Below are 14,730 nucleotides of genomic sequence, written 5' to 3'. Positions count from 1 at the left end.
AAGTAGACATGTAAATCAGTATTCATCTCTAGCTGTGGAAGGATGATGTTTCATGTTGATCCCGTTTCAGTAAGGCTGCAATACATAGACATACGTAGCTTACAAAAATTAAGCCATCAGAACAAACAGAACATAAATGGAGCAGAGAAATATTTCAATTTTTTTAGCATTAAAAATAAGTGTATTAATTTGAGACTGGTAATTTCAAAGTGTGGCTCAAAGACCCCAGGGCTGTGTGCCAGTCCCATCCTGTAACTTCACACTTGTTAAATACAGAGTGTTAGCAAATGAACACACTCTCAGGAGCACCTGCTGTAAGTTATGAAGATCCTGAAGAGCAAAGGAATCCATAGTTTGTTTGCTACTATTAAATACCTAATAATGAATAATATTAGAATAAAATAACTTTGCTACCAAAAAGAACATCTGATTATATCTACTGGCTCACGATACTCCCTGTTACCCTGAGATACTCTACTAGAAAATACACAAGCAGTGTGACAATAGGGTGTTCTGCTCTCCTTTGCAAACAGCTAGGCAAGGGCATACCAGTTTGTATTTCCAAGTGAAAATGAAATTAAATTCAATAAAGTTAAATACTATTACTAAACCTAGCACATTTTTATTATTAATTATTTTAATTTGTGGATGTCAGCACACCCTGAAATGAAGGAATTACCAATTTCCAGCACGACGTACTTGATAAAAGGGACTGTATTAAATGCAGAGTTGTTGAATAAATCAGTAATGATAGAGTGGTTAAATACAAAGTTACTTAAAGGAAGAAAACCTTAAGTATTTTACACAGTATTAAACTTACAATTGCTTCCTAAGTGGCTAACAGACAATATTAGTAAACACAATACATTTCATAGTGAACTACCGAAACTGTTTTAATATCTTAAAAAAAACATACTTTAAGGCCAATTCCATATTGCTTAGCAATCAGGCTACAAAATACAGCAAACAACATGTAGCTTTCTCTTAGTACTTTCCATTAGTAGATTGCAAGCACAGCATAAAAGTAGACTCTATAATTATGCATATTTTACTGATGAGGTGAAAGATGCATGGGGAGAAGTAATGTAGCCAGTGATATCCGACAGGCTAATTGCAGACTGAGTGGTCTCACTCTGTCCCACAAGTCTCAGGCAACTGTCCCGGCCACTGTCATTTTTTCAAGTGTAATCTAAAAACACTGTATTGGACACATTAAGTTTTAATGACAGCCACAGACAGCTGTAATTTCCCACAGTAAAATAAATGATTAATTAGTAAAACACAGTATGCAATATATGTCCAGAATGACTTATCCCTATTGCTAATTGTAGTAATTAGCTTCAATTTCTAAAGCTCCACAGCCTGCATGGTGTTTTGCAGAGCTCTGAAAGAAGCATGGCCATGCAATGAATAATTTATGTTCCAAATTACACAAACATACAGGCAACGTTTCTTAATTGTCTAGATTAGCAACCAGTAAGGTCATTTCTAATAGCCTCATAAAAATATCTGAAAGTAGAATTATGTAGTTGATAACCTATGCATTTCATAAAGAATACAGGGGAAATACGACCTGTAGAAATAAGCCTAAATGTGGATAAGATTTTGGTTTTACTGGGACATTCGTTTCAGTATCTACAGTTTGAACAAAACCCCATCACACCACTGACTAAATGGATTCCTTCCTAAAATAGCTGTATTTTTTTTTCCACTATGTTTATTTCAGCACAAAGACCCTTTTTTTTTCTGCCAGGCACAATACCAAAACCACACAAGCTTTCCTCATATGTCTTTGCCTAAAATGTTCTACCAATGATTTCCACAAAGGCAAAGCCATTAAATGTCCTCTCAATTAGCCAGCCTTCAACATTGCCTCAGTAAGCTATAACTCAAACCATAAAAAAGTTAATGGATGGAAATAATTTCAGTCTCATCTGGAAGAGTACAGGAAAACCCATATATTGCTTGAGAAAGAGGCATTATATATTCATTATTGTTGATAGCAATAAGTGAGGAAGAAGCTGCAGTCTAAATTTTAGAAGCTCATTGACTATAAGCAATCAATTAGCGACCACAAATGTAATAAAACATAGAAAGCACGGCATATGGGGGAGGACAGATGACACAGATTATGAGTTTAAGACTGGCTCAGAGCAAAAAGGCCTTTCTGAAGTGAAAAATTAATTTCTTAGGAGAGAGCAAACCTGCCCTCAACCAACTCACTCCCGACTTCATTTTTTTATTATTATTATTCCTTTTTGTTTGTTTTCTTTTTTGTTTTTGAATGAGAGCAGGTAGTACTGAGAAAAAGATCAACACCAAGCAGACTTCGAGGAAAAAAAACAAACCCAAACATTTCAATAAACGTAAGTGAGATGGAGAGAAAAGAGAGACCAAGAACTACTTGTAAATCACAGACAAGCTACATGACAACTTGTATTGTCTTGTGAAGTGGCTTTCATCAAGCAGGCTGTGTTGCTAATCCCTGGTAAAGTTTTTCATGAAACTTTGCAACCCCCAAGTCTTGATTGTTCCATTCATTGCACATTTATCTGTTAGGAATGGAATATCCAACAGAAAAAGCTGCCAAATAGAGTGAGACATACTTTTTGGATTAATTTCTAGTGGATCACTGAGTTTGCTCCTGTGCCAGGGTCCGCAGGCTCTCTTCATCTTTGTTCAATGAGATTCTCAAAACATTAGGGAACAATCTGCCTTATGAGACTGGCATGGCCAAAGCTATAAAGAATTATTAGTAAACATTTTCAAGGCTTTTTCACTAGAAGTGAACTGGTAATTAATTCTCTTAATTAAATGATCTTTCATTAGTCTTACTAAATACATTACCTAATAAGATTCTCAATCTTGCAAGTTACTGCCATGTCTTCAATTTCCCTTTTCATGGTAAGACTAATAACAAGCTAAACTCACAGCTATATAACTTTGCAGCACAGTACAGAATATATTGTATTCACTTTTTCCATTTGGATTCTTCTATTACAAGCAAGTGCAACGATAAAAAGAAGTATATTTTACTAGCTAGTATTACATTTTGGAAAATCATAATTAAATTATTCCTTAGAAGCAGTGCTCAGTGCTTAAATAGAAGGATTATATTGAATAACAGGGCTAGTATTTTAACTCAATTAACATGTTATTTTTCAATAAAGAGGTGTAGACAACGGTAATTTCTTCTTCTACGGGTAACAACAGCTATGAAACTGAAATACTGCAGCTTTTTTCCTGATAACTCATACGTAATTTTTCCCCTTGAAGACTGTATGCTCTGTATATTTTGAAACTGTGTGAAATATGTGACATGTTATTTTAATAAATATACATATTTAATACTGTTATAGCCAAACAATATTTCACTTCTATACCATATAATCCTGCCACAGCCTATGTTCCACTACATCTAAAAATATGTGAACATTCCATGGTAAGGAAAGTGGGTTTCTTTTATATCTTTTAATTCAGTACTGTTGTGAGTTTGATTTATAATATTGATTTGGGCGGAAGTGATTTTTTGGATGAAGAAATTACATCTAGTTACAATGGAAGTAGGGTACCTTCTCCATGGAAACTGCCTGCCAAATATGTTTAGATGACTTATTTATCACACTCTTCAACACAATGTATCTATTTGATAGAATTATATTTTCCTGGAATCTTCGCTAATAATTTAAAAGTGACATAAATGTATAAAAGTCTGGATTTCTAAAAATAATCAAGTTGTGTCATTCCAATATAAATTTGTGATATATTTCAAGGTCATCTTCTCTTTAGTTGTTCAAACTAGCTACTTATTGTCTTCTGAATCCTATTCTGGTTTTGGAATAATTCCTAAAATTTTAATTTGTTTTAAAGAATATATTTTTTGTGAATATTTTGTTGTCATTGCTCTTTCACTTCCCTGCAATTACACCGTGGCTGCTGCCCACCGTACAGTGAATGGGTTTGATAACTCTTTATGGAGATATGAAAACTGTGTAGTTTAACATGACCTTGAAAAATTATTTTTTGTTTCAAGAATTAGTATGTGCACTTATATCAGTATAACTGGAAGACTGCACTACATTTCAGCTATTTCTCAGATAGGGCTACTAAAAAGTACACTCCTATGTACACAACACAGTATTTCAATTCCTGCTATTATACAAATAACTCACTTAAAACCAAAATACAAATAATTCAAGGTAGTAAATGTTTTCAGTAATCATCAGATTGTCATTTCATTCTAGCCATGTGAGTTTTGTTCAGCTGCATACTAGACCAATGTGTACTACTACTAGAATATTCCATCTCAAAGTTGCCAGAAACCAGGAAAGCAAATAACAGCGCATACATATGTGCATCACATGTAACATCCAGAATTAAAAAAAGGCCACTTTGATTTCATAAAGGAAGGCAAGGCAAGAAAAAAAGGAAAGGGCAGAATCACACTGCATTACAGTCAAATGAGAGGATGGAAACTACATGGTACAAGGGAAGTAAAACACTGAATGATTAAGATAAAAAATAAAATTAGTTACATAAGGATGTATTAGTAACTGGACATGAATTTTTCACACTAGAAGCAACACAGCATGCTCTCAGTGTTAACAGCACAATGTTACAACTGCTATGTCATGCAATATTATAATTCTTATTATTAATTTCCATATATAATATGGTTACAAATCCTTTTCAGAGGAAAAGCAGCTTTAAATGCACTCTATATTCTGACACTACATAAGCAGGAGAATTAATGATTTCAATTTCAGTTTCAGCAGAAGTCCATTAAGAAGCCCAACAGCATACATAAAGCTGCTAGTGAACTGAGGGAAACTGAAAGGCATAAGGCTTGCCATAGAGCAAAAAACATGCTATTTAAGAGGGCTAATGGATGACTATTAAGGCTAAAACTTTGATAAACCTTCTCAGACAGGCCAACAATTGGTTGAATTTATATACAGATGCTTGAAAAGTGAGCATTAAAAAAAGAAAAAAAAAAAAAAAAAGCAAATGTCCCAGGAGACCAAACAACAACAGCAACCAAACAAAAAAACAACCCACAAAGTCTCAGTTAAGTGACTAGCACTTCATCATACAACGAAGTTGCAACAAGGGAAATTCTGATTATATTTTAGGGAGGAAAATGGCAATGATGTAGTCAAATATTGGAACTGCTATCCAGAGATGACACAGAAACCCCACAAAGGCACCAAAAACTTAAGTAGACAAGGCCTTCAGTAACCTATTCTAAGAGGACCTTGCTTTGAGCAGAGAGGTTGGACCTCAAGAGGCACTTCTGAACCTACATTATTCTGTAATCCTATGAATTACATAGCTTTAAAAGAAATATATATCTTGTAGGTCTCAAAGACAACGCATATTGCACTTCACTAAAATGAAACTGAAAGCTTGCAAAAAAATGTCAAATATCCACAGCTGGAAAGTGTCAAAAAAAAAAAAAAAAACCAAAACCAAAAAAAACCCAGACCAGCCTTATAATAATTTGATTTCTTCTAAAATGCTAAAGGGAACTGGATGTAAAAAAAAAAAAAAAAGAAAAGAAATCAAAGCAACACCTGCAGCCTGTGAGGGAAGCAGGAGAACACAGCAGGACAGAACTAGTCAGGACTCCTGAAATTGTTAAATGGCCTAAGAAATCCTATTTAAACAGTCATTTACAAACTCAGGCTAGTAATCTTTAAGTTCAGTACTGAAACTTAAAAGGACATTTCTTTTTCCTTGCATCTCTCCTCTGAACTAATTGCAGACTTTGTACTGATTAACAACTGCAGTAAGAAAACTGAAAAGCTCTAAAATACTAGAGGGAACCAATAGAATTTATTTTGATCTAGTACTTCTCCTCTGCCCCCTTTTTGCTAAAAGCTAATGAGAAACTTCATACTCAGCACACCAAGATGGTGGTATCAGTTAAATTCTGTTATAGTATAAGCTTTCTGACCTCTACCATGTTGCATACTATTTATACTTCTGCATCAATTCCATATATTCCAGCCATATTAAGACATCAAGTCCATAAACTTTCCTGACCCTTTTCTGCTGCTTAGCTCACTAATGTTGAAAGCTATTAATTTAACAAATGACTGGGTGATTACCTCTTGAAGAACCCTCTTCATTTTCAGAAGCAATGTCTTTACAGCTGTGCAATCTTGCAGCATCAATCTGAAGGGCAAAGATTCAATGCCTCCACCTTCTTCCAGACCAGTAAAAGGCCACTCCACAGATGGGCTGCCAGCCAGCTGGCTAACACGAGGATACCTGGCTTCTCCTTGGTCTACCTCCTTTGACAGCTTCAGAGATAGGTTCCTTACAAGAGAAAACACAAAGATCAACACTGAAATATGAAAACTAACTCAATTTTTGGCTTTTAGTTTTTCTGAGCTTAAACACACATTACACTTCACTTTTTGAGCCTGCTCGTATAAATGGCCTTTAAAACGTACATGTAGCCATATGGTGCTAGCAATAAAATATGCATTTATAAGCGTACCGTTTTCTACAGAAACAAAAACCATCCTTTATCTCACACCCTTAAAAAAAAAAGCGATTTTCTTAAAACAAAATATCCTATGGGCAAAACTGCTGTAGATATATTTTATTTCAGTTCCATATTATAAAACAAAAATAAAAACAAAATAGAAACTCTCGTGTGCTTTCTAAAGCTAGATCACATTATTGCATATGCTTTGACTTAGAATTCAAAAGGAAAAGAAAACCACCAAAAAAATACTCCCTCTGGGCTGGCCCAGTGACATAAGATGAACCCACTGTTCTGCATAATGGAATTTGAAACGTAATCAATCTGTACTCCCCAACGTTTAGTTACCATTTAAACTGTTTAAGCAGAATATGAAACTAAACAAGAGTAAGTTGTGGTTGAGAATCCTTAAAGACAACAGAAAGATTCAGAAAAATTTTGATCGACTTTGGAGAAAATAGAATACTATATTTTAAAGCATATATACCATCTTCCTTTAATATCAGAGCAAGATATCTATAAAATTTTGCCATTCTCAAGCAAGTCCAGTAAAGACCAACAAGATGCTGAGAGGGCTGGAGTGAATATTAAATGAGGGGAGGCTGAGAGGCAATTTTGCTCAGTCTTCAAAAGAGAAGGCACTGAGATGGTGCAGAGATGATGGAGCCAGGTTCTATTTAGGAGTGCACAGCAACAGAATGAAAGGCAACGGACGAAGCCGGAATATAGGAAATTGTGAACAGATGTAAGAACATTATTTATTTGTTTATTTATTATTGCTCAAACAAAGGAACAGGGGCTCAGAGATGCTGTGGGACACCCATCCTTGGAGATATTCATAACATGATGGCGCAAGCCTCTGAGTAACCAGTTCTAATTGGATCTGCTTTGAGCAAGGGCTTGGAACAGAAACCTGTGGAGTTTCTTTCCCACCTGTGTGCTTCTATGTTCTAGAGGTCATAGATTCAATCAGACAAAATCAGCCAAAACTTTATTAGAAGAAAAATAATTTAAATAGAGATTACTTAACATTTTGATAAAACAGAATGTGACTAAGCGCAGTATAGAGACTTCTGCAGCATTAATGCATGCACAACTTCAATGTTGCACCTATTTTCTCTTTGACCAGCAGGGAAAAAGGAGAAATCTGAATGAAGAATAAATCTGAGAATGTGATTGCACTGTGCAATAGTAGTATACTAATTACTGCTAAATTATAAAAGCGTTGTAAGAGCAATGCATGACGCCCATATTCATATTAAATTAATTCACTAAAATTAAAGATGTTAGCATAAGTGGGGAATAAAGTGAAAATTATTATTCAATTAATGTATAGTTCCAATTTTCTGCTCCATTTGAATTTTCATGCAACACAAACCACATCCTGAATTTTATGCATGGCTGTATTTTGGCAGGACAAAGAATATTTTTCCACAGGACATTTTCCTTGGTTAACTTCAGTTTCATATGAACCACGTACAAAAAGGGATTAATGTAATCTCTCAAGACAAGCAATTCCCAATGCATACTAGCAAATTGGAAATGAGGCTACTAGAATTATCTTTTATGGGTTGTTCATTTTTATAATTTGCAAGATATGTCATGTGCACTAGGTACAACACATTAGATCAAGGAACGCACCACCAGAGATCATGGCTATGGGCAGATGGCTCATGACTGCCAAAAGAACTAAAACTTTCTAATCCAGGCTTTTCAAGACTCTCATAAACCAATGAAATTAGTAATTTAATTTAAATAATTTAATTGTTTAAATATATCAAAACAACTTTCAATATATTTAATTTATAGAGTAGAATATTTTGCATCTTTTAAATTAATAATGTCAGGTGGATGATAAAGGTGCTTTAGACTGAAGGATACGAAGCCACTGCTGATTAACAGCCTTTATTAAAGTCACCTTAGGTGACTTTGCATGACCTCATGAAAAGAGAAAACAACTTTTAACTGAAATTTCTTAACACAAGCCACTTTTAGGGAATTATAAAAGAAGGTCTATTCAAACCTTAAGTTAGATTTACGCAACCTGAAAGGCACTTTATTTAAATTAAGATATAACAACAAGCTCCTCCTGTGCCTGCAGGCTGAGACACAAATTACTCTTTAGAATATGTGGCATGTTCACTTTGCAAGTGTCTGCAAAGTTTCATTTTCCTCATTCTCCTGAACAGGCACCCTGGCACTGAGAAAGTACCAACTTAAGATGTAATGCTTCCCAGAAGTCTTTTACAACACATTATAAATGAGAAGAAGGGTATCAACACCAATATCCTGTTGCCTCAGTGAAAATGAAACAAGAAGTACTCTTGGAGTATTCTCATCCTCTCCTACATGAAAGAGGTACAGTGTTTATATATAAGCTATACATTCACTGGAAACACAGCAAAACTTAATTTCAACTTAAGACAATATTTTCAATTACTTCAGTGGGCTTTATGTCAACATCACACTGCTCAACACACAAAAATACCATATTTTTAAACAGAACCTTGTACTAAAGTACGAAAAGCAGCATAATAACATATCACCACTCACGGTCATAAGAGTTTAAAATCTAACTCAATTGCTACTAAAAAATGGTGATGCAGAGTTGGTATATAATGAGCATTCAGATCATATAGTACCTCTGAAGTAGCTGAATAGAATTTAACTAATCTGTGATAGAAAATTTCTTCATTGTCTGATACAAATCCTTCTACTTGCTGCAGAAAAAGGCTCATTTTAAATTCATTCCAGCACTGATATTTCATCAAGTTCACTATTAGCAATGTCCAGGTGGTCTATTACAGTATTATTACAGTAATCCACTGCATTTCATCTCAAAGCAGCAGCAGAGATTTAGAAAGGGGAAAAAAAAAACAATTTGTACTAAAATTAGACTTCTCTCCTTAGTAGTAAAATGCCTCTTTACCTCTGAAGTTGGAGAAGGGGCTGGTTCATCAGATGGTAGTGCAGGAGCTCCTTACAGATGACCAGCTCCCTCTACCTTCCAAATATGTGTTTATTGTAGTAAAAACGTTTCAGAAGCAAATGTTATCTCTGACAAACTTCTGAAACTGTAGGTAAAAAGCCTCAAAAGAGCTACATTAATTCTATAATATTATCAACATAAAACATTTCAGAAAAGTAATTTGATCACTTTTAAATATATAGCTCCTGTCTGAGCTCCAAATTTGCCTGACACACACACATGCTTAGACTATGTCCCTACTTTAATAAAACTATACCTGAAAATGTCCCTGAGCGCTGAAATTCAGTCAGTGGTAAAGCACTTCTGAAATGTTGTGGGGCAACCCAGCTATCACTCTTCCAAATGATACCCTGACATGGTTTGGTTGTTAGCAAAGGCAGGTTGGATGGGACTGCTCCATTCTGGAAGATGACAGTTGGTGTAGATGTGCAATACAGAACCATCTCATGCAGATGTCACCTCAAATCTCTGAGCATGGCTACAGAGCCATAAAGCTCTAAGCTTGAGATGTGAAACCCACCCAGACACCTAGGCAACAGATCCGCCAGCCTGTTCCGAAGAAAGGTCCAAGATGAACTGTGGAGGCTGTGGTAAATCACAGCTGAGAAAAAGCTGACCTTAATGTTCTCACAGGTATTACAGACTTCACTTCCCAGATAATAAGTGGTTCTCATACTCTGTTTGATGAAGATCAGACAAAGCCTGACAGCACACTTAAAACTGGGCCCTCTAGACCAATGTCACAGGGAAACAGTAATTCAAGTTCCTCACATGGAATCAATGTAAAGCCTTTGGAATACTTTCTAATCAGCTGCATGTTACATCTAAGGGGACCACAAATGACAAAAGAGAAAAGCAGTCTTAGTGTCAGGAAACATTACTGCCAGCATAAGGCCTGAAAATCACAGAAAATTGGTTACAAATTTGTAAATGCAAAATAGGGTGAAAAGCTGTGCAATCTGAGATAGTACTTTTAGACTCCTGGCTTGTTTCCTTTATAGTACTTTTAGACTCCTGGCTTGTTTCCTTTATACCTGGATATACCCAGTGAACACCATGAATGCATTTCCTCATTTCTAAAGAATACAAAAATCAGAAGTTACAATACCAACATTTAGCAAAATAGTAGTGCCATTAAGAGTTCTATTTCAAAAGCAGTCTTTATTGAAATGGAGGTGTAACATTAAAATAATCAACCATTGACCTTTAGCATTTTTATAGCCTCCTTAAATCCAACACAACTGCATGTTAAGTAACTGAGGAAGATACACCATTGTGCAGCTCCTTTCAAACCTTCTTTCCCTTAAGAAGGCAGAGCAAAAACAACTTTATTATTCCAAAGCATCTTTAAGATTTTATTTTTTCTGGGAAAATATATATATATATATTTTTATATAATTAAAAGAAAAAAAAAAGACCTAAAGATTTGCAACTTGAGCTAGTTTGAGTTATTCTTCCCTTCTTACTGATCCTCAGATCAATGATTTGAAGAGCTTATGATAATTTGAATTTACTTACACAAAGATCCCCAGATTATGTGGAGTTTAATCTTCTTAGTTTTTATCAGCAGTACTCAAGACATTGCTATAGCAGAATTAGCCTAACTTAATACAATTGGTCCCACAGAGTCTGCGCTTCCTGATACCAGCTTAACTGAAAAGAACCCACATAACACCTTGGGCATTAGGAAGGCTCTGCAAACACAGCAAAAGACCCCAGCCTCTAAGGGAAGAGCTGAACCTCTTTCTTCCTGAGGGCTTATCTTCTAAAGCATGGTTTTAGAAAAAGGCTTAAATCACTTATTTTCAGTGTTTGAGTGTGCAACTGTATTCAGATACAAGTGCACCATGTGTATACATAGACATGTACTTTTACATATGTGTAGTTATAAAATTCGTACACGCACTCCTATATAAGCACATCATCTACACTTGATCTTCATTAAGTATTTCCAAAAAAAACCAACCATCTTACTTGTTTGTAACTTGGCCCACCAGGAAACACATGTCATTCTGCACTAGAAAAATGTCATTCAGGTTATTTCAGGAAATCCTTTTTCATACAAATCAGGACATCCTTCAATCCACACTTTTCCCATCCAGAATTTTCTTTTTCCCTACCAGGAAATAGAGGAAAGGGATCCTCTTTTAGAAAAATCACTAATTACTATTTTGAGAAAGGTCCCTCAGCAGGACCATATAAGACACACAAGAGCAATTACTTCTGATTTTTAAAGAAAAATCTGCCTACCTCGAACGCTTCTAGAGTTCAGTTCAAAGCACTCTGTGGCTCTCTTAACAATGATGTATGTTACAGTCAAGCCCTACAATCATCCCAGACTGAGTCTTAATCTCCAAGTAATCTCTTACTACTCCCACTTAGTAAGAGACATGCTCTACTCCAAACATCTTACAACTGAAATATATGGACACATTTTGGAAAAATGAAAAGTCTTTCCCCATATTTAGCAGGACTGAGGCATTGACTTTTAAAAGCCTGTTTCTAAATATTCCAGTGGGTATATCAAATAATGTACTGCTAGGTGCCTAAATATCCTCAAGCTCTGTTCAATGAGGGTAAAAGTTGCCAAACTCCTCAGTTCTGAAAATGCAGCAATACTGAGAAGTTAAAAAGGTAACCAGAACAGAAGCAGTTGGCTAATTACCCATATTAGCATTCTTTGGCATCAAAACATATATCTCTGTCTCACACGATTTCTCAATAGTACTTCTAACAGAGAATGATTCAGAAGTTTTAAGGGTGACATCTCAGAATATTAAATTGCATCATGTCATAAGGTACATATTGACATTTTACAGCTTTTAGAACTATGTATCATTTATTGGTCCTCTGATGCTACGATTTTTCAAGGTCAGCCTTTAGAAAAACAATGTTCAGTATTGGTCGCTATCAAACTATGCAACCACACACAAAGGTGCGCACAAACTCTAATGGCTAGTACTGCTATAAGTTAAGAAACTAAGTTAAGCTTTCTATCAATGCCATAAAGAGTTCCTTTGGGCTAGAACCTGGTGATTTTGAAATATGGAATCAAATTAAAAGATAAAAGCTCCCACCATTCTCAGCTGCAGCAAAAGTACAGCTGAAGGCATATCAAACTTTAATTTCCTTTTGTTAAATTCTACATGAGTCAAGAGCTCAAGCACACAAAAACACAACACTTAAGATTTCAGTCCTTTTCTTTCTCCTGGAATCTATTAGGAGAATTTAAATGTGATGCAAACAAGGTAATGTAACACCATACAGGAATCAGATAATGTTCAAAAAAGTACCTACTTGTAAAAGCTCCCCCTCGTCTTCCAGTATCAAGTACTCTTAGTACAGCAGGAAATAGAGCATTACAGACAAAGCAGGAAAAGTAAATGAGGCTCTCTGGGCACTGAGAGTTTGGTAGACAATTTGAGCCTTTTTAACTGTTTTGGGGAAAAAAGTATCAGCAGGGGATGATTCTTGAAACTATTTTATAACTGGCATATGAAATATAAATTGCAGCTTAATTATGCACAAAAGCAAGCAGTAACTCACCTTACATCTCCGGTTAGGAAATAAACAAAAGAAGGCTTAGTTTTTACTTGGACAGAGAATGAATCTACCATTTATGACCAAAGTCACTGTAGCCTTTGTAAACACATGGACTGGACACTGCCTGCGCACAGATAAAAGCTAAAAGTACTTAGTTTCCTCTCCAAGTCTCACTCCATGGAGATGACCAACTCAGCTGACTCAGGACCAGAACAACAAAATTTTGGTCTAATCTATTAAAGAAGACAGGCATTCAAGCATGCCCAGCAAACTTTATAGTTCTGGAGGAAAGGAGAAATATAAATTTGTTTTGCCACTGTCACTTTCTAGATCGAAACATTTCTCTTCACCTTTGCTCTCTGCTCTCAACGCTTGTGTCTTGCTTTTAGAAATTGTGCAAACAGAACATAAAACTTTCAGGTTTTTTAAGAGGTTAAAAACATGTTAAAGAAAAAAAAAAGAAAGGAAAATCATGATGGATATTGGATATAACGATTGCCTTCCAAGAAGCACAAGAAGTGCTTTCCTTTCATTTAGCTACCCTTGTTTCCCTTAAAACAAATTATCAAATACATTCTACTACAGGTCAGCACTCTTTTGTTACCAAGGATTTCCAAAATTCTGTTTAAACTATGTCTATTTCAAATAGAAAAAAAAAAAAACAGAAAAAAAAAACAAACCACAAACCAAAACAACAACCAAAAAACCAAAACAAACCAAAACAAAAACAAAAGTATTTTCTGTGCCTGGTACGAACCTACAGAACTGTTAGCATAGGAAAGACAGAGAGTTTGCAACAAGTATTTGCTTAGTAACTGGAAGAATTCACAGACATGAATTAGGTAAGATAATTTCCAAGATTAGACAACTAAGAGGACAAATCATATACTTTATAAAGGAGACAAACTGCTCTGAGTCCTACCTGACCTATTTTTTAAATATTTGGGAAGCACCTAATCGCATTAGTACTGCATAAACCAAAATGTTACCTTTTGGTGAAGTGATTAAGCATTAAGAACACTTTTGTGAAGCAAGCAGGCAATTCATTATACTTTGTGCTGGCTGAGAGGTTCATCGGAGATGCATAACAGTCAGTTTTAAAGGGCTAATTAATATTTACAAAATACACAAAGTGGAATATGTTTAGCAGTCTGCTTGCTTTCCTGATATCCCAACCCCTACCCTGCCTTTATCCATAGCCAAGTGATTCAGGGAAATCTTCCTGGACTGGGTCCAATTACAGAAATGTCTTGGCTTCTGACCATGGCAGGGCTTGAGAACAGATACATACACCTCAAGTATCATCCTGTAGGTTATAATACCGTAGTCACACATATTCCTCCACTAGCAAAAATGCACATGCTTACAGGATTAGATGGCATTTGAATGCCAGGGATGAGAAGAAAGAGGACAAAGAAGAGGCAAAGCCGAGCAGTTAAGAGTTAAGGGATGTCTCTACAATAATTATGTAGTTAAAACTCTGTGGTATTCAGAAAATCCCAACTAGTAATCCTAAAATTTATTATTAGTTCTGTACATTTTCACACAATGAAATACGTAATCAGTAACATAATATAATCACCAAATAAATCAGTAATTACAAACACAGCTTTCTGAATGAAGATAACATTCAATACTCTATAATGGAATCAACATAATGGACCTTCATTTTGGTGAAAGTGTATGATTAAACAAACGTATCCCT

General features: G+C 35.3%; 1 protein-coding gene across 1 annotated transcript in view; it reads right to left on the bottom strand.

Moving 5' to 3' along the window:
* Positions 1-6,321, bottom strand: part of LOC133219908 (serine-rich coiled-coil domain-containing protein 1-like) — a gene marked incomplete at its 5' end in the record, with an annotated part of 420,442 nt that extends 414,121 nt beyond the window's left edge. The window contains one exon of the mRNA XM_061367562.1: positions 6,111-6,321. Coding sequence (XP_061223546.1) covers positions 6,111-6,321 — 211 coding nt within the window. The remainder of the gene's footprint in view (positions 1-6,110) is intronic.
* Between the last annotated feature and the right edge of the window lie 8,409 nt (positions 6,322-14,730).

Source organism: Neopsephotus bourkii, unplaced genomic scaffold (assembly GCF_033783945.1).
Source record: "Neopsephotus bourkii isolate Nb327-2 ecotype Australia unplaced genomic scaffold, CSIRO-AGI_Nbou_v1 NB_1384, whole genome shotgun sequence".
NCBI lineage: Eukaryota > Metazoa > Chordata > Aves > Psittaciformes > Psittacidae > Neopsephotus > Neopsephotus bourkii.
Note: the sequence above shows the minus strand (reverse complement) of the source record. Positions and strands in the feature narration are given on the sequence as shown.